An 18,682-nucleotide genomic window follows, 5' to 3' on the forward strand; every position below is an offset into this window, starting at 1 on the left:
CACTAATATGACATAATACAAAAAGATGGCTGTGCTGTACTAAGGTCACTTTCTGCAACTGCCTGTTGGTTTCTGATGAACAAAACAAAATTTTAGGAAGGAAACACTGGCCACTGAAAGAATCATCCCAACATTAGCTGGAGAGATAGCTCTGTCCTCTTTGGGGTTTTCACACAGTAAAGTTATCCCTTTGTGCATAATAAATCTTCAAAGACCATCTATTTAATCTATGACCCTTGAAGATGCGCTGCCTTTCTCCTTTCATGGGATCTTTTAACATTTTATTTCATGGGGCAACATGTTAATTTGGGGGAGCTGATGAGTATTTTTTTTCAAGTTTCAATGGCTTTGGTTTTCAGAATTTGAAGTCATTTATCCCTTCTAAAAGGATTAAATACTTTCTCTTCTATGTTTTCAGAAAAAGTATTCAGAGGACAAATGAACTCTATTTTTAATATTCCTAATTCTCACTTTGTGTGGCTTCTTTTCAAAGAATGGAAAGTACTATATAATGGTTCTAAGATTTTAACATTTAGGCATGACAATAACCATGAAGTATCCACAACCATATTTTTTAGGAGTTCAAAATAAAATTTTTAAAAGTAAATGTGAGGCCTGGAGGAAGTTCTTTAAGATTTTGAAAGCAAAACTCCTGATATTTCATTTTTAATTTGGCATTCCAGAATAAGGTAACCAGGGAACTATCTCTATCTTAATGTGAAGGGTTAAGTGACTTGTGCAAAGTCCTGCAGCTAGTTAAGTAGCATCACAGAAATTAAAATCTAAGCTCATATCCCAAATGTATTTCACCTTCTGAGGATAAATATCCTATCCAAGAATATGGCATTTTTGCTGTATGACTTAGGCTACTTTTCTGCATGCAAATTTCCTTTCTTATGTTGGTGACACATAAATATCAAAGTGAACTTTGTGTTTAATTTAATGTTGTATCAGAAATGGTTTTTACTGGCTAGTGACAGAGAGGTGGGTTTATTCTCCTTTATTCTTTGATCTTATCTTTCATTTTTTTGTTGGAAAATAAGGCACATGCCATCTTTTAAAAGCTGGCTACAAATGTAGGTCACTGGAAGCAGTACTGAGCCTTTGCATGATTTTTCTTAGTCTTTTTAGTTTGCCAAAGAAGCTCTAACTGTGGCTGCCAGGGGAGAACTTAGAATTTTAAATAAGCTCTCACAAGTAGCTAGGGGGAAAAAAATCCCTGGGGTCAAACAGCAAATTTCTGGCTCAACTAGCTCTTCAGAGTTGTAAGCACTGAAAAGCATATAGATAACATGGTAGTTTTCTGAACAAATCAAAGACAAAGAAATGAAGGGAACATATTCTGATTATAGCTCTGCCTTTAAAGGGCTCTTCATTTATGTGTATTTATACTATGAACAGAAGATACACAGTAATAAAATACTTTTGATAGGAAATAAAACACATATTATACAGGCTAGAAAAAGTAAAAATGTGTGCGAAGATATGTTATTTATAAGATATTGAGCATGCATAAAGTTTACAAAGTACAATGACAGAAGGGCCAAAAAAATTTTTTTAATTATATATAACATCACATATTACTTTTGTTCTGAACATTATAAAACTACAACTCTGAAGATAAGTATAATAAAAAAATGTTCAGTAGTGTATATGGCCAATCAAGGGGTACTTTTTTTTACTTTATTCTTACAGCTATCCCAATTTTTGACGGAATAAGGAAAGAAAAGTCGGATCTGAAATATTTTTCTATTCTATTTACTCAGAAAGCCCAGCCTGTACAATAATGTACTAAAAGCAAACAACTAACCACTCACTGGATTCAGACTTCTAAATCTTGCTCCATGATCAGTTAATGAGAGATGGATGTTAAATATAGACTTAACACCAAATTGACACAAGGAAAGGAAACCTTTTTAATGGTAATTCCAACTTACTGTTTAACAAATAATACTATTTCATCTAACTGTTTTTCTTTTAAAGTTATTTATTTATTTTCGAGAGAGAGAGAGAGAGAGAGAGAGAGAGAGAGAGAGAGAGGGAACGTGCATGGGGGAGGGGCAGGGAGAGAGGGAGAAAGAATCTCAACCAGACCTCACGCTGTCATCGTGAAGTGGGGCTCGAACTCATGAACTATGAGATCATGACCTGAGCTGAAATCTAGAGTCAGACACTTAACCAACTGAGCCACCCAGGGGCCCCAAATTCTTTTTTTTTTAATTTTTTTTTAATGTTTACTCATTTTTGCGCGCATACGTGAGAGAATGAGTGAGCGATCACGAACAGGGGAGGGACAGAGAGAGAGGGAGACACAGAATCTGAAGCAGGCTCCAGGCTCTGAGCTGTCAGCACAGAACCCAATGCAGGGTTTGAACCCACGAACTGTGAGATCATGACCTGAGCCAAAGTCAGATGCTTAACCAACTGAGCCACTCAGGCACCAGGTGCCCCAAATTCTAAATCAATTAATATATCTTTTCTCAATCAAAACCAAAAAACCAGGGGCACCTGGGTGGCTCAGTTGGTTAAGCCTCTGACTCTTCATTTCAGCTCAGGTCATGATCTCATGGTTCATGAGTTCAAGCCCCATGTCAGGCTCTGCACTGACAGCATGGAACCTGCTTGGGATTCTCTCTCTGTCTCTCTCTCTCTCTCTCTCTGCCCCCACGCTGCTTGCTCTCTCTCCCAAAATAAATCAATAAACTTAAAAAAACAAACAAACAAAAAACAAAGCAAAAGATACAAGGTACAATAAATAAGATCTTAATAAATGAGTTCATTATTTGGGTAACAGACTAATATTTGGGATATGTAAAAATTCTCTAAATTATTGAGATATTCTGATTTTTACTTACAGATTTAAAGTGCAGAAAAAAAGAATTCTGAAGATATTAGTCTAAATTTTCATACTTCAATACTAAATATTTTGTTGCTATATTAATTCATCTAATATGACATAGTTTATTTTCTTTTTAATTTTTTTAATGTTTTTTTTTTTTTTTTTTTTTTTTTTTGAGAGAGAAAGAGAGAGAGAGAGAGAGGAAGGGGGGAGGAACAGAGAGAGAGGGAGACACAGAATCCGAAACAGGCTCCAGGCTCTGAGCTGTCAGCACAGAGCCCGACATGAGGCTGGAACTCACGAACCACGAGATCATGACCTGAGCTGAAGTCAGATGCTTAACCGACTGAGCCACCCAGGAGCCCCAATTTATTTTTTATTAAAGTTATTTTGAGAGAGAGCACATGTGCAAGTGCTCAAACAGGGAGGTGCGAAAGAAAGGGAGACAGAGAATCCCAAATAGGCTCCATGCTGTCAATGTAGAGCCTGACACGGGGCTCAAACCTGGGAACCATGAGATCCTGAACTGAGCTGAAATCAAGAGTCAGATGCTTAACCAACTGAGCCACCTAGGTGCCCCTGATATGGTTTATTTTAAATAAACTGTTACTTATTCCAGGATTCATGGGTTAATATAAGGTAATTCATTTTCAATTATGAAAGACTTTGTCTATATTAGATATGGGTACTTTCATAATAAATGATTTTAAATATGGACTATTTGCTTATTAGTATGTTTAATGTTAAAAAATATGTTCTGTAAACCTTTAGTAAACATCAAGATAAGTTATCAATATTCCTGCCTATAACCATTACTTATCTTGAATACATATTAAAAAGTAAAACATTTAAGCTCCTAAAATCATCCTAGCCTCCCTCTTTAATCTAACTGTAGTAGATTTTGGATAGTACATAATGTATAAAAGATATAACTCAAAAAGTTAATGCCATAAGTCAGGAATTAACCCTTTGTTCTAGATATTAGACATCTCTTCCTGCATGAATATAATCAATACAGGCATGTCGTCACTAAAAGTATTTGAATTAAGCTTTAACACTCACCTTAGTATATTAAGAAATAGCATTTAATTTTACTTCTGAAAATCACATTATAAATATTAACATATATTGTTTAAAATTATGCACAGTATATAATAGAAAAATGCAGCATTTTCAAGTTCTAAAGAAATTATGTATGTACGTGTGTGAATATATTTTTTATTTCTAAAAAAAATCAGCCTACCTACTGATAAACACAAATATTTTAACTTAAAAATCTAATTTTTGCTATTTTACAAAACATCCCATAGAAAAATTTCAGAGAATACTTATCACTGTATTTGAGATGATTACGAACATTCTCTTAGATAAAAAAAGTTAACTGAAAAATACTTACCAATGTGTTTTTAAAAGCTTTAACAACATCATGTATATTGTTCTATAGGATTTTCTAAGGGGTGTAATTTTTCAACATTACATCTTAATGCTGACTTCCTGAAGGAGCTTTGACTACAATAGGCATGAATATGTTTTCAAAGGATGATGGATAAATTGCTGGGTGGTTATATAATATATCTTAGGCAGCTGATGGGGCTTTTTATCCTTTACTTGTCTTTTAGTTATACACAGTTTTAAGATAATTATGGTCTCTAAGATTTTCTTTTCCCTTTTCTTGTACCAGCAATATTTGTCTTGGTTATAGGTTCCAGAAATTCCCAAGCATACATCATAAAATTAAAACTAAGCAATTACAGCATTCCCCACTCTACCTCCCCATCCCCCCCCCCCCCCAACACTGACCCATGGTGTATCTCTAAATGCTATTAATACCTTCATTTTGGTCATTCATTTTCGGACTGTTTAATACAAATGACTCTTATATAACTCTAATAGAGTTGGGAACACTGAAATCCTGACTGAATATTATGTAGGAAAACCTACTTATCTATGTTACTCAACTTCTCATTTTAAATAGTTCATTTGTTCTTCTCAGCGATACACTACAAACTTTGTCTACATGTTGGTGTTATGAAGATTATAAATAATTACAATTTGTATAGGCATAAATTTTTAATTCAGTCTATTCTAAACTTGTGAAAACTAACTAGACCACATTAAGGGTATGCAGGTTAAAAACAGTATTTTTTATAATTTTTTAATACAAAAATGAGAATGGCATATTATTCTTTTAAATCCAACTATTTTATTATTACATATTAAAAAATGAAAGAAATATAAAAGATATATGAAATATGTATGAAATACATATGAAATATATATGAAATATATATATATATATATATTGTCCTGGGCATATATATATTGTCCTCTTTGAATTTTAAAGTGTGCTTTGGTTTTAAAAAGATATAGTACATTGACCACATATCTTATTTTATTACTTGTTTCTTGGAAAAGAATAATTTCTGTTATTTTCAAAGCAAAATAATATTAATAGATGAGTACTTTTTTCCTAGGTTTTTTTTTTTTTTTTAATTTTTTACTGTTTATTTTGAGAGAGAAACAGAGACAGAGCTTGAGTGGAGGAGGAGCAGAGAGAGAGGGAGACGCAGAATCTGAAACAGGCTCTAGGCTCTGAGCTGTCAGCACACAGCCCGGCATGGGGCTTGAACTCACGAACAGTGAGATCATGACCTGAGTCAAAATCGCCCACTTAACTGACTGAGCCACCGAGGCACCCAATAAATGAGTACTTCTAATTTCTGTATCTTTCTTCTGATTTACATCTTTAGGATACTGGTATTTAATATCCGATAATATTCTGCTGTTGTTTTTCTTTACCTAACTTTTTACAGAGTTCTCTTATTTTCATGACTATAGTATAGCAATAATTTTATGTATTTCAGTTTTGAGTAGCTTATTATTATTTTTCCCACTGCCAATATCAATTTTAAGTTAAAAAATTGTCTGAGAACATTAATTTAAAAATGAAACTACATGTGTTTCTGTCTCAAAAATAAACAAACATAAAAAGAAAATTTAATAAAAAAAAAAGGGGGGGGCACCTGGGTGGCTCAGTTGGTTGAGCAACCAACTTCGGCTCAGGTCATGATCTCATGGTTTGTGAGTTCAAGCCCTGTGTCGGGCTCTGTGCTGACAGCTCAGAGCCTGGGCCTGCTTCAGATTCTGTGTTTCCCTCTCTCTCTGCCCCTCCCTGCTCATGTTCTGTCTCTCTCTGTCTCAAAAATAAATAAACATTAAAAAAATTTTTTTAAATGAAACTACATGTTCAAATAAATTTTAAGAGAATAAAATATATGTATGTTCCCATTAATGGATTTAAATACAGTTTGTATATATACAAACATATATTTTGTTTACATATATATAAGTAATATTTTTTCATGAAATGTTCAAAATGAAATATTGAATAGTATATCCTATACCTGTAAAATATCAGCCGGGTCTTCTTTTGCAGATGCAACCAACAAAGTATGCCCATTGATGATTCCTTCTGCCAGGAAATACTTGAAGAGCAAAGAAGAATAAATATTATATTTATCCTCTTCTGTAAAAAAGAAAAAAATATAGTCAGAATCCTATCATATAGAAAGCATACTCAGACATTCTTGTAATTTTTCTCCTTAAAACAAGTATATGAGGTGGGGTAATAACTGTCTTCCTAAAGTACAGTTAGATAGACTAAGAAACTTATTTATCTAGGTGGTCAATGAGAAGTGAGTCCTTTTAATATAGTCTGATTACAAAATTTTTCTCAATCTATTGCACCACTTCTGATATCCACAAAATTTAGAGGATTATGTATGCTTATAGCAAGGAAATCACAGATATTTTGTCTTTACTAAGATTTTTTTTTTAGGCATTGCACCTCTAAAATGGCTATTCTTGGGGTGCCTGGGTAGTTTAGTTGGTTAAGCATCCAACTTTGGCTCAGGTCATGATCTCACAGTTTGTGAGTTCGAGTCCAGTGTTGGCTCTGCACTGACAGCTCAGAGCCTGGAGCCTGATTCAGATTCTGTGCCTCCTTTTCTCTGTCTGTCCCTTCTCCATTTGTGCTCTCTCTCTCTCTCTCTCTCTCTCTCTCTCAAAAGTAAAGAAACATTAAAATGGCTATTCTTATCTACCAATCAGTTTGTAAACTCACACTTAATTTCTTACATGTCACAACAATTAAGCACTTAGTGTATGTAGCCTGAAAATTAATATTTATAAAATTTGTAAAAATAGTATTACTTCTACATTTGTGTTTTAGGCTTTATATCCAATAGCAATTTAAAATTGAAGATTTTCAGTTGAGAGTTCTTAAATTTGTACTAAATGATTTCCTAGTAAACGGTCCTTTTACCTTTCATTATTCCTTCATCCTCCCTTCTTTCTGAATTTTTATGAAAAAATGATGTGTCAGGTTTGACAGAAATGTGTTAATATTTCTGTGATTTTGTGACATAATATAAACAACTTCAGTATATCTTTGTTTTCTTAATATTACTGATAGCTACATGCCTACATTTTTATATCAGTCTTCTTTCCTTTAATACTTTGAAGACAACACAAAACCAGAGACAAAGGTAAATTTATTGCATTATCTAAAAAAAGAGAAGCCATGATTAATTTATTCAACAAATATTAATTGAGTTCCTGTAATATGTCAGGCATTGTTAATATCTGTAAAACCCACACTATTAAAAAATATTCCTAATCAACTGAGCCACCCAGGTGTCTCATTATTAAAAAATATTCCTAAGAAAGTTTGAATTTGTGGTAATGTTAGCACTGTGCAAAGCTTCTTGCAGCTATAATTATAAAGCCTGAAAAAAAAATCATTAAAAAATATCTGAAGGCATTGGAAAGCAACGAAAAACAGAAACCACAGCAGTTTCCTTTTGAAAGACTGTGATCATGACATGTAAGAATTTCTAATTTCTGGCTTTTTTGCTTAAAAGTGTTCTTAACCTCCCTTAGCTCTGGCAGCTTTAATTCAAATCCTTTCCAGCTTGAGATAGCAGAATGTAGAGTTCAGAAAACAGCTGAAAGTTTAAGGGAAAAATCCTTGAAGTAAGAGTTCCGCAAATGTTATCAAATGTGCCTAAATCCCTGGTTGACCTCTAAGCCATCTATTATCTATGCATGAGAGGGAGAAAGAAACAGTTAAGTAGGAAAGAGAGAACAGGATAAACTTGAAAGACAATTAAATCATGTGAGATTTACAAATTTAATGCTCCCCTGAAGGCATTTATTTCCCCACCTGAGAGCAGAATCTTGTATTAAAGAAAGCTGAAGTCTCACTGACTTGAGGTGGCAGAGGACAAAACTCAGGGCTGAGAACCATAGAAAGTGTGAGCCCCCAAATCTGAGTATAAATTCTGTACAAATATTTGGTTCTCTTCTAAATTCTGATTGTAAGAGACAGCCCTGTGTGACCAAGTTAAAAAAGCAATACCTAAAATCTGGAAAATCGAGCAGAGATACTATCTGCTGCACAATATATTGAAATGAGAGTTAATTTAAGATCAGGCAAATTAACTGTCTATTAAAACAAAAAACCTGAAATCCTCAGGAAAACAGAATAGAATTCATAATCAATGCATTTTTTACAGTGTGAAGATTTCAACCAAAAATTACTGAATGTGATCCACACTAAGGAAAACACAACCTACAGAAACTGACTCAAAGTAAAATGCATTAAAAGTATTAAAGGAAAATATATCAATAAGTGAACAGAAAAGGAATATCGAAAGAGGACAAGAAACTATACAAATGAATGACAGAAAATTTAGAGCTTAAAATTATTATTCCTTATAGGAAAAACTTATTTGTGATTTCATGAGTAGATTGGAGATGAAGGAAGGAAAAAAAACAATCAGTACATCTGAAGGGAGATCAACAGAAATGATGAAATCTGAAGAACAAGGAAAAAAATTAAGAAAATTGAACAGAACCTCAGAGATGTGGAACAATACAGAGCAGTCCAAAACATGAGTCCTAGTCACTGGGAGACAATAAGAAACAGAAACAGTATTTAAATTTTCTATTTGATCAAATATTCAGTTACAGATCTAAGAAGTATAAGAAGTCTCTCCTAGGATAAATGCAAAAAAAAAAAAAAAACCCCAAAAAAACTCCCCAAATCTAAGTACACCATGGTTAAATCTTAGAAGCAGCAGGGAGAAATGACATATGACATACAGAGGCACAATGATAAAATCAACAAGTGATTTTTCATCGGAAACAACAAAGGCTGGAGGATATGGTAATTATATATTATAAGAGTTGAAAGAGAAACAAGTAATAAAAAATTATCAATGTGTAAAACACATTCAACAACTGAGGTGAAATGCTATTTTCAGATAGGACAGCAGACTTGTACGACAGGACCTAAAAGCTAAAGGAAAATTACACAACACGTTAAACTGCATTTACAGGAAGGAATAAAGAATATAAATAATGACAAATATGTAAGAAATTATAACACTCTGTGATCATGTATATATATGTACTTATGTGCATAGATGGGTGTGGATAAATTGTTTCTTTGAATTTCTGAAAAAAATACAACTGTTTAAAGCAAAACTGACAGAACTAAGATAGACATAAGTTCAATTTGGAGATTTTATCATACATTTCTTAGTAACTGGCAGAACAGCTAAAGAGAAAAATCATTTAGAAAATAGAAAATCTGAACCTTATCAACTTTGAATTAGATAATATACAGTTCCAGAATATACATTCTTTTTTTTTTTTTATTCTCGTTAGTTAACATACAGTATAGTCTGGGCTTTAGGAGTAGAACCAAGTGATTCATCTCTTACATATAACACCCAGTGCTCATCCCAACAAGTGCCCTTCTTAATACCCATCACCAATTACCCCACTCCCATCAACCCTGTTTGTTCTCTGTATTTGGAGTCTCTTATGGTTTTCCTCCCTCTCTGTTTTTATCTTATTTTTCCTTCCCTTCCCCTATGTTCATCTGTTGAGTTTCTCAAATTCCACATATGAGTAAAATCATATGATATCTGTCTTTCTCTGACTGACTTATTTTGCTTAGCATAATATCCTCCAGATACATCTACACTGTTATAAATGGCAAGATATTTCATCCTTTTTCATTGCTGAGTAGTATTCCATTACACACACACACACACACACACACACACACACACACACGCCACATCCTCTTAATCCATTCATCAGTTGATGGACATTTGGGTTCTTCCCATAATTTGGCTATTGTTGATAGCACTGCTTCTGGAATATACATTCTTTAGTGCATCTAGAATGTACACCAAGATAAACCACATGCTATTCCAAAAAACAAGTTGCAAAACACTTCAAAATATTAAAATCTTACTTTAGAAACTGAAATTTTAGAAATTCCATTTATGATCAATTGAAAAAACCATGAAATATTTTGGAGAAATTTGACAATATATGTGCATGAATTAGCCCCACAATGAAAAGTACAAAATATTCTGAGAGTAAGTAAAGAAAGCCTAAATAAATAGAGAAGTATATCCTGTTCAGGGAATACAAGACTCAAATCTTTCTAAACTGATCTATAGTTTTAATGGAATTCCAATGCAAATCCCATATGATTTTTGGAGAAACTGATAAACTAATTCTGAAATTTACATAGAAATCCAAAGTTCCTAGAATAGTCCAACAAATTTGAAAAAGAACAGTTGGAGGACTTACTATCTGATTTCAAGACTTAGGATAAAGCTATAATCAAGGCAATATGGAATTAGCTAAAGGATAGAAATAGAAATCAATATAAAAGGATAGAGTCCAGAAATAAACCCACATGACTGATTTTTTACAAAGGTGGAGAAATAACTGGTTTTTTTTTTTTTTGACAAATTGTCCTGGAATAATGGGTACCCAGATGCAAAACACAATAAAAAATCTCAGTCTTACCCCAGACTATAAATTAAAAAAAAACAACCAACAAAATTTCTATCTTACTTCATACTAATACTCAAATATTTACCTTGAAATGTATCACAAAACTAAATATAAGAGCTGAAACAATAAAACTATTAGAAGAAAACATAGGGAATAACTTTGCAACCTTGGAGTAGATTTCTCAAGGTATGGAAGCATGAACCATAACAGAAAAAAAATGGATAGCAAGCTACAGAAAGAAAATATTTGCAATACATATATCTGATAGAGAACTAGTATCCAGTATATATACTAAAAAGTCTTCTAATTCCATGAGGACAAACCACCTAATATAAAAACGAGCAAAAGATCTGAATACACCCTTCACAAAAGAAGACATATGAATATCCAGTAAATGTATAAAAATAAGTTTAACTGTATTAAACCCTGGAAAAAAACCCAAAAAACACTGTGAGAGACCACTACAATCCTACTAGAAAGGTAAAATAAAAATACAATACTAAGTATTGACAAGAATGTGGAACAAATAAAATGCTCCTACATTGCTAGTGGCAATGCAAAATGGTACAGCTGCTTCAGAAGATAGTTTGGCAATTTCTGATAAAGTTAAACTTACACTTAAACGAACCAGCAATGCTACTCCTGCATTTTTATCCATGAGACATGAAAACACATGTCCATACATAGTTTTATACAGAATGTTTATGGCAATTTTGGTAACATCCAAAAGCTGTAAACAACACGAATGCCCATCAATTTGTGAATGGAAAAGACGAATGGTACATTCACAAATGAAATACTTCTAAACAATAAAATAATGTACATGCAACATAGATTAATCTCAAAAACATTAAGCTAAGTGAAAAAAGCTGACACAAAAATTATGCATGGCATGGTTGCCTTTATGTGACATTCTACAGAAAGTAAAATTAATCTCTAGTGATAGAAAGGAGTTAGATGTTTGGGGCCAGAAAACTTTTTTGGGCATGAGGAAATTTTGGAAGATGCATGGAAATGTTTTATATCTTGATTGCTGTGGTGGTTCTATGTATATACACATTTGTAAAATGTAACTAACATATACACTTAAAATGGGTCCATTTCATTGTGTGTCATTTATAGTTCAGTAAAGTTGGTTTATTGAAACGCTTTCTTAAGGTGCAATTAAAACAGCAGGTGGTAACTTGTTGATAAACCTTCTCAGTACAGTGAATTAGAGCAAATCCATGATCAAAAGTATAGTAGATTTACATCAAGTTCAATTGTATATATTAAAGAACATAGTTCTTTAATACTATCATTGCAAGTGAATATCCACAAATCTAAAAGACGCAAAATGGGCTTGACATGGATTTAGGAGCATTTCATGAAAGTTTTGTGTGTAAGGGAAAAACACTTTCAATGCCTCTGTACTGCTTACAGCTGACAGGTGGAAAAGAGAACAGAGACGGATGGAGGTAAGGTGACCGGCACTGCCTATTCTCTAATGCAGTTATCATACTGGGGGGAGGGCGGGACACTCACTTTACATAACTAACAATTTATCTCTATTCAACTTTAGGAAAAAAAAAAAAAAACAAGAAAGTCATGTTTAAAAAAAGAATTGATTTTACCTTAAGGAATTACTAGTGGGTTAGTTTACAGAAGCAACCATATAAACACAGGTAATTAAAAATCACTGATGTAAAAACCAAATTGGATACTAAAAATTTTACTTTCTAAGGCTGACATTTTACAATATGGAAAATAAATTTCTAAAAACTCTTCCACCATCCATCACTTTCACAGAATTGCTAAACTGTGCTATATTTCCTTTCAGTACTTTTTCTGTGGTGTTTTCCTACATGGTTACAATTATTACTGAATTTTATGTTCTCCTATTTTCACATGTTTCATAGTCTTGTAGCTGTCATGTTTCAGGGGCCATAATATTCTAGAAAATGTATGTACTAGAATTTATGTCATCATCTCTCTACCATGGACTTTTCCTGCTTTTAGGCTTTTGTTATTATTAAATTATTGATTGATTGATTGATTGAGAAAGAGAGAGAAAGAGTGCAAGCACAAGTTGGGGAGGAACAGAGAGAGAGGGAGAGAGAGAATCCCAAGCAGGTTCTACACTGTCAGTGCAGAGTCCAACACAGGTCTTGAACTCACCAACCACGAGATCATGACCTGAGCTGAAATCAAGAGTCAGACACTTAACCTACTGAGCCACCCACGGGCCCTTTTGTTGTTATTAAATACAGAAGTACAAAAGTGCCTCAAATCACACATATCCAAGACGGAACTCAGTAACTCATTATTTTTTTCTTCCAAATGTGGTCATTTCAGTTTTTAGGAAATCAGGACTTATTTTTGATTCCTCTTCTCTCTCTCCCACCAATGCATTCCTTTCCCCATCCTTAAAATCCTGTTATATTTATTTTCAAAGTATTTCTAAAATTTGATTGTCACTCAAATCAGTGTCACTCCCCTAATCATGCTACCAAGAACTCTTGTCGACACCATTTTGACACCACAGTGTCACTCCCCTAATCATGCTACCAAAAACTCTTGCCTATACCACTGCAATCACCTCTTATTTCTTCGCATCCACTCTAATCCTCCAATTTAGTAGTAACCTTTTGAAAATACAAACCCAATCATTTCACTTCCCAACTTAAAACCTTTCAGTGGTTTCTCATTGCTGTTGGGAGAAAGAACTAAATCCTTTAACCTGGTCTATATGCTCTGTGTGGTCACCGCCAAAGAGCAGAGTTTAATGTGTATAATAAAAATATTTGCGTTAAAAGTGGTATCATACTGTCATTTCCCTATAAAAGGACATGGTGGTTGTTTAACAACTTCTCAGTAAAAGTAAATGAGAAATAAGCCTAACTAAAATAATTATTTGTAAAATTAAGGTTACATCTATACACTAGTAAGGGAATGAGCAACTATATTAGGTAAGTACTGCATAAACTAGGGAGAGTCACAGATAATAAAAAATATTGAGTGATGTATCATTAATGAAGAGTGACAATAAACTAGATGGCAGAATTCCTCTTTTTCTACTTATGTTTTAAATGAGTGTGAGTTGTAACTTTTTTCCTACCTATATACAATTCCTACTGATCTTATCTACACTTATAACTTAAATTAATATCTCTAGTTGCTATACTGCATCTTAAGTCAGGACGTGTTGCATAAATTACTTCACCTTTTTGGTTAGCTAATTCCCTCAAAAGTCCCTCCCAGACCCAAATTAGGTAAACTCATCGTTGGAGAAGCTTTCCTCAAGGCTGGGTGAGATGACCAGAGTGCCCTGGAGCATCTTGTTAACTCCTACAGTAGCATTTAATATACATACTGAAATTTCTCCACCAAGCTAAAAGACCCTCATGGCAGAGAATGTATTTTATTGTTGTATTGCTAGCAGTAGGCACATACTATACATTTAGTAGTATAATTTGTATAATTAAGGAAAAAACAAAAATCTATCTTGTCTTGTAAATCAGCCAGATCTACTGAAGTTTGGCTGAAAACACACCCTAGTATACATGCACACACACACACACACACATGCACACATATACACACACACAGTTTTTTCAAAGACTCCTATGTGGCAGTCAAAACTAATAGGAGGAAGATCACCTATTTAGAGTTGAGCAAAAAACAATACGCTCTTCAAGCTGAAAGTCACCATTTTTGTGAAACAAATTTTGAGGTTGTACATTAAGCATTTAATTAATCTATTGAGTGAATCCCCATAACACTGGAAAAGCAAAAATGATAACGATGTGACAAAATCGCCAAAAAGCAAATGTAGTTTTGGCCTGAATTAACAGTCTAATTCTTAGGTTGAGAGATGGAAGTCCTAGTCTATTCTACAGTAGTGGACCATACTGGCAATAGTATATATTTCATTCAGGGACTTACACAAACTAAAGCATATTCAGAATGAAGTGACCAGGAGGGTGAAAGAACTTGAAAGCATGAGAAAAAGGATACTTAGGTTGAAGAAAAAGAGACCCAAAGGATGTAAGAGACCTGTCTCCAAATATCTGATGGACTGTCATATGTAAATGGAATCACACAAGAGGTAGAATGAAGCCTAATAGATAGGAATAACAGGAATATCAATTTTTCTTAACATCAAAGTCCAAAAGAGCTGCCCCTTTCATTGTGTTGGGAATGCTAACAAAGTCACCAAAGACTTTCTAATTGTCTGTTTTCTGGGACACTTTAAAATCTTTCTTATTTCATTTGTCTATTGCAGCTATTATCAAGGACAAATTTCTTCCTGAAATTATACTCTCCTTCTCCATTCATGCTCTATTTTTAAGACACTTCTTGTTCCCAATTGCCCTGTTTCTTTAGACTCAATTCCTTGGTAAATAAATATGAATTGCTTCTATTAAATTTCTCTAGTCACTACTTTCTTTCTTTTTTTTTTTTAATTTTTTTTTAACGTTTATTTATTTTTGAGACAGAGAGAGACAGAGCATGAACGGGGGAGGGTCACAGAGAGAGGGAGACACAGAATCTGAAACAGGCTCCAGGCTCTGAGCTGTCAGCACAGAGCCCGACGCGGGGCTCAAACCCACGGACCGTGAGATCATGACCTGAGCTGAAGTCGGACGCTTAACTGACTGAGCCACCCAGGCGCCCCTCTAGTCACTACTTTCAACTAAGCTATGCCAAATCTTCCTTTCTCATCTCTTGACATCTAGAGCTAATTCCATGACTTTGTCACCAGTTTCAGTTATTAAAACTTGGAACAGTCAAGTTTAAAACTTTAATATTCAGTGCAAACATTCCTTCTCCTTTAGTGGAGACTGAGACTTGTAACTTGAAAGTCTTAGTGGGACAGAGGGGTTCCAAAGGAGAGGAAGATTCTAAAATGCCTCTTCCTCCATGTCTTCTTTCCAAGTCCTAGTTCTGTTGTTAGGAGATCAGGGGGAAAAACGTGGCAGTGATCAGCTTACATAATTGGCTGTCTGGTTAGGGAGAGATGTCCTTAGCCTCACTATGATCTGGTCTAGTTAAGCCTGCTGTTTTGTAGCCTTTGAAGTTGTGGTGGTTTCTATGTAGGTGGTAAGTGTGGTTTTTGTGGGTAGTGCTCAGTTTCATTTTGGTCACATCTGCTGCTGAGAAACCCTTCTGAGGTGGAATCTAGGTTTTGGGGGGGAGGGTGGCCAGTAATTCATATTCAAATTCTGCTCTGGTAATATTAGCTATTGCTATCATTATTATTTTGGCTATTTATATAATCTCTCCCAGCAGGCTTCTGTCCTTTTCCTACACCAGACACAGAAAACAGTGTTGTTGTCGGGAATGATGACAAACCCTGGGAGATTTAAAACAGGCTTCCTCCAAGGACTCTCTCACCATGCACTACTCACTGAAGGGCTTACAGGTTCAGAAGTTTAGCAAGAAGTCAATTGGGAAACAAGGATGCCAGTCTTTGCTTCTTGTAAGGATCCTCAATGTCTATGACTGATGCTCTTAGGAATTGTACCGCCTTACCTGCCTGAGTGAGGGATCACTTTTGAACTTGAATATTACACTCTTGCTCTCTCCAATCTTTGTCTGTGATGCTTACTAATGGTGGTGATGGTAACAGTTATGAGGAAGTAGCTGTGGTGGATCTCTGGACCTGCAAGGAAGTATTTAATCCCAACTGCAGGAATGGGGAAACTTTCATCTTCGCTTTCTTTTTCTCACTTTGGGCTATGGTCAACACTTCTGAGCTCCTCAACATCCTGTAAAAAGTAATACATAACTAATCTTGACCACTAACTATATGCTAAACATGGTGCAATGTACTTGTCATGCATTAGTTCACTTAATCCTCATAATAACTTGTAAGATAAATGTTGTTAATCCCTATCTTATAGGTAAGAAAAGGAAGGCACAGGGAAGGCAAGCCCCTTGCCTAAGGTGACACAGTTAGTAAAGATCAGGGCTATGAGTTGAATCAGCCAGTATGATTCCAGAGGCTATGCTCGTATCTCTTTCATGGGCTTATTTTCCTTTACCTATCCCTTAACTGATATGCTTTGGCTTTAGACTTTGATTTGCTTTTCTTTTTACTCTAGATATTCTTAGTCTTTCCTGGAATCACAGATTCACTCTGAGAATATGATGCAAGTTATACCTTATTCTAACAATATACACAGTCATATACAAATTTACATGTAATTTCAGGGAATTAAGAGACCCCCCCCCCAAAGTTCCATCTATGGATCCTCCATGGTCTACAAATCTGGGCATTCTAATATATACCTATGAATGACTTCAACCAAAAAGTATCAGTTGCATAAAGTATCAGTCAAATAATATTGACAAATCCAAAATATTTTTCTCTAGCCTAAATTTAATACTCATAAACTTCAGTATGTTTAAACCGAATTCATACTTCACATCAACATTTGCTCCTTCTCCTCCTTTTCTGACTTCACCTAATGGTACTAACTCCAAACCTTCTCAGGCCAAACATCTGGGAATCATCCTATCTCTTGTCTCTCCTTTATCTCCCACACATTTAGAAAGAACAGAAGAATCAACATTCTTGAGAGGGACCTACTAAAAGAGGAAAAATGTAGGGAAATGGTATTTTATACCACAGCAATCTAAGAATAGATAGTGAAACATTTATAATCTAATACACATAATGAAATGCAGAAATAGAAAAATTAGGTAGCATTGTTATATCAAAATATGTGATGAATTTATGGTTTAAAGTCTCAAAAGTATAGTAACAGACATCATCTCATGTTTCGATTAGAGTAATTAGTATTTCCATCACTTCAAGTTTTCACTTTATTCCTGAAGTACATCCTTCAAAATAGTTCTTCATAGCTCAAAATACTCCATGACTACCTATTTCTTACCAGTATAAAGTAACTGTTTTTAGCCAGGCTTTCACAGCATTCATTCATTCAAGCATTTATTCATGGTGCCCTTACATAGTTGCCATGGTCACAGAGCTTACAGTCTACTGAATAAGATACATGGTTAACTATTTTCAAAAAAGTGTAGTACGTTCCATGATAAAGTAGATAAACAATACTACAGAAGTATAGAGGAGGAATACTAAGTGGGCTGAGGGTAAGGAAAGCAATAGTTAAGGAAGCCTTTCTGGAAGAGAATCTAGGTGGAGATCTAAGAGATGATTAAGAGCTAGGATAAGAAAGGAAAAAAAGGAGGCAGCAAGAAAGAATTTAAGCAAAGGCCTGGAGAGAATGGTAAATGGATGGAATTAAAAGCCTAGGATGATATGCTTGAAGAAAGAGGTGAGGGCATGAGAAGAGACAAGCCTGAAGTGAATCAGCAGTGACAGATCATTAAAGGCCTTATCTTCTAGGCTAAGGAAGCTGGGCATTATGTTAAAATTGATAGCACAGAAAGGTCTTAAGTAAGGGTATATCATGATTACCTTTAGATTTTTATATCAGAAAGTTCATTCTAGCTACAGTATGAAAATGAACTGAAGCAAGAAAACATTGGAAGCAACCTAAGGAGCTGTTACAATAATTTAGTGAAAGTTGTGGATTATGGCCAAATTAGGGTCATAGCAGCAAGAATAGAAAGAAGTAGACAGAATTTTAAGATATTTAAAAGGTTAAAAACCTTGGGATTTAATGATTACTGGATGTATACAGTGGAGAAACAAGTACATCACTCAGGTCTCTGGCATGTGTCACTTGGTAGCCTGAATAATCTAGTAATCATAGGAAGAGGGACAGATTTGGAGGACTGGGGTAGAATTTGGAGATAAGGGAAGTTCAGCTCTGGACACATTGATTTTGAGAGATATTCAAGAGAAAATGTTGAAAGGGAGTTGAATATGATCTCTGCATTTCTCTGTTGATCCTATGTATGCATCAATGTCTACAGATTTCATAAAATGAGTTTTTTCCACCCCTGGTCATTCTAGTTATGGCAGGAACTGAGACCTCCCAGGAAGAG

At 34.5% G+C, this 18,682-nt stretch overlaps 1 protein-coding gene across 6 annotated transcripts in view; it reads right to left on the reverse strand.

Moving 5' to 3' along the window:
* The window catches only part of ELP4 (elongator acetyltransferase complex subunit 4), a 243,507-nt gene that overhangs the window by 207,157 nt on the left and 17,668 nt on the right, over positions 1-18,682 (reverse strand). For all 6 annotated transcript variants that reach the window (XR_008290413.1, XM_053203337.1, XM_015066910.3 and 3 more), the window contains exon 3: positions 6,244-6,365. Coding sequence is in view for 5 of the 6 variants with exons in the window: in XM_053203337.1 (XP_053059312.1) it covers positions 6,244-6,365 (122 nt within the window). In the remaining variant the exon portion in view is untranslated. The remainder of the gene's footprint in view (positions 1-6,243; positions 6,366-18,682) is intronic.

The sequence above is a fragment of the Acinonyx jubatus genome, chromosome D1 (genome assembly GCF_027475565.1).
Source record: "Acinonyx jubatus isolate Ajub_Pintada_27869175 chromosome D1, VMU_Ajub_asm_v1.0, whole genome shotgun sequence".
NCBI lineage: Eukaryota > Metazoa > Chordata > Mammalia > Carnivora > Felidae > Acinonyx > Acinonyx jubatus.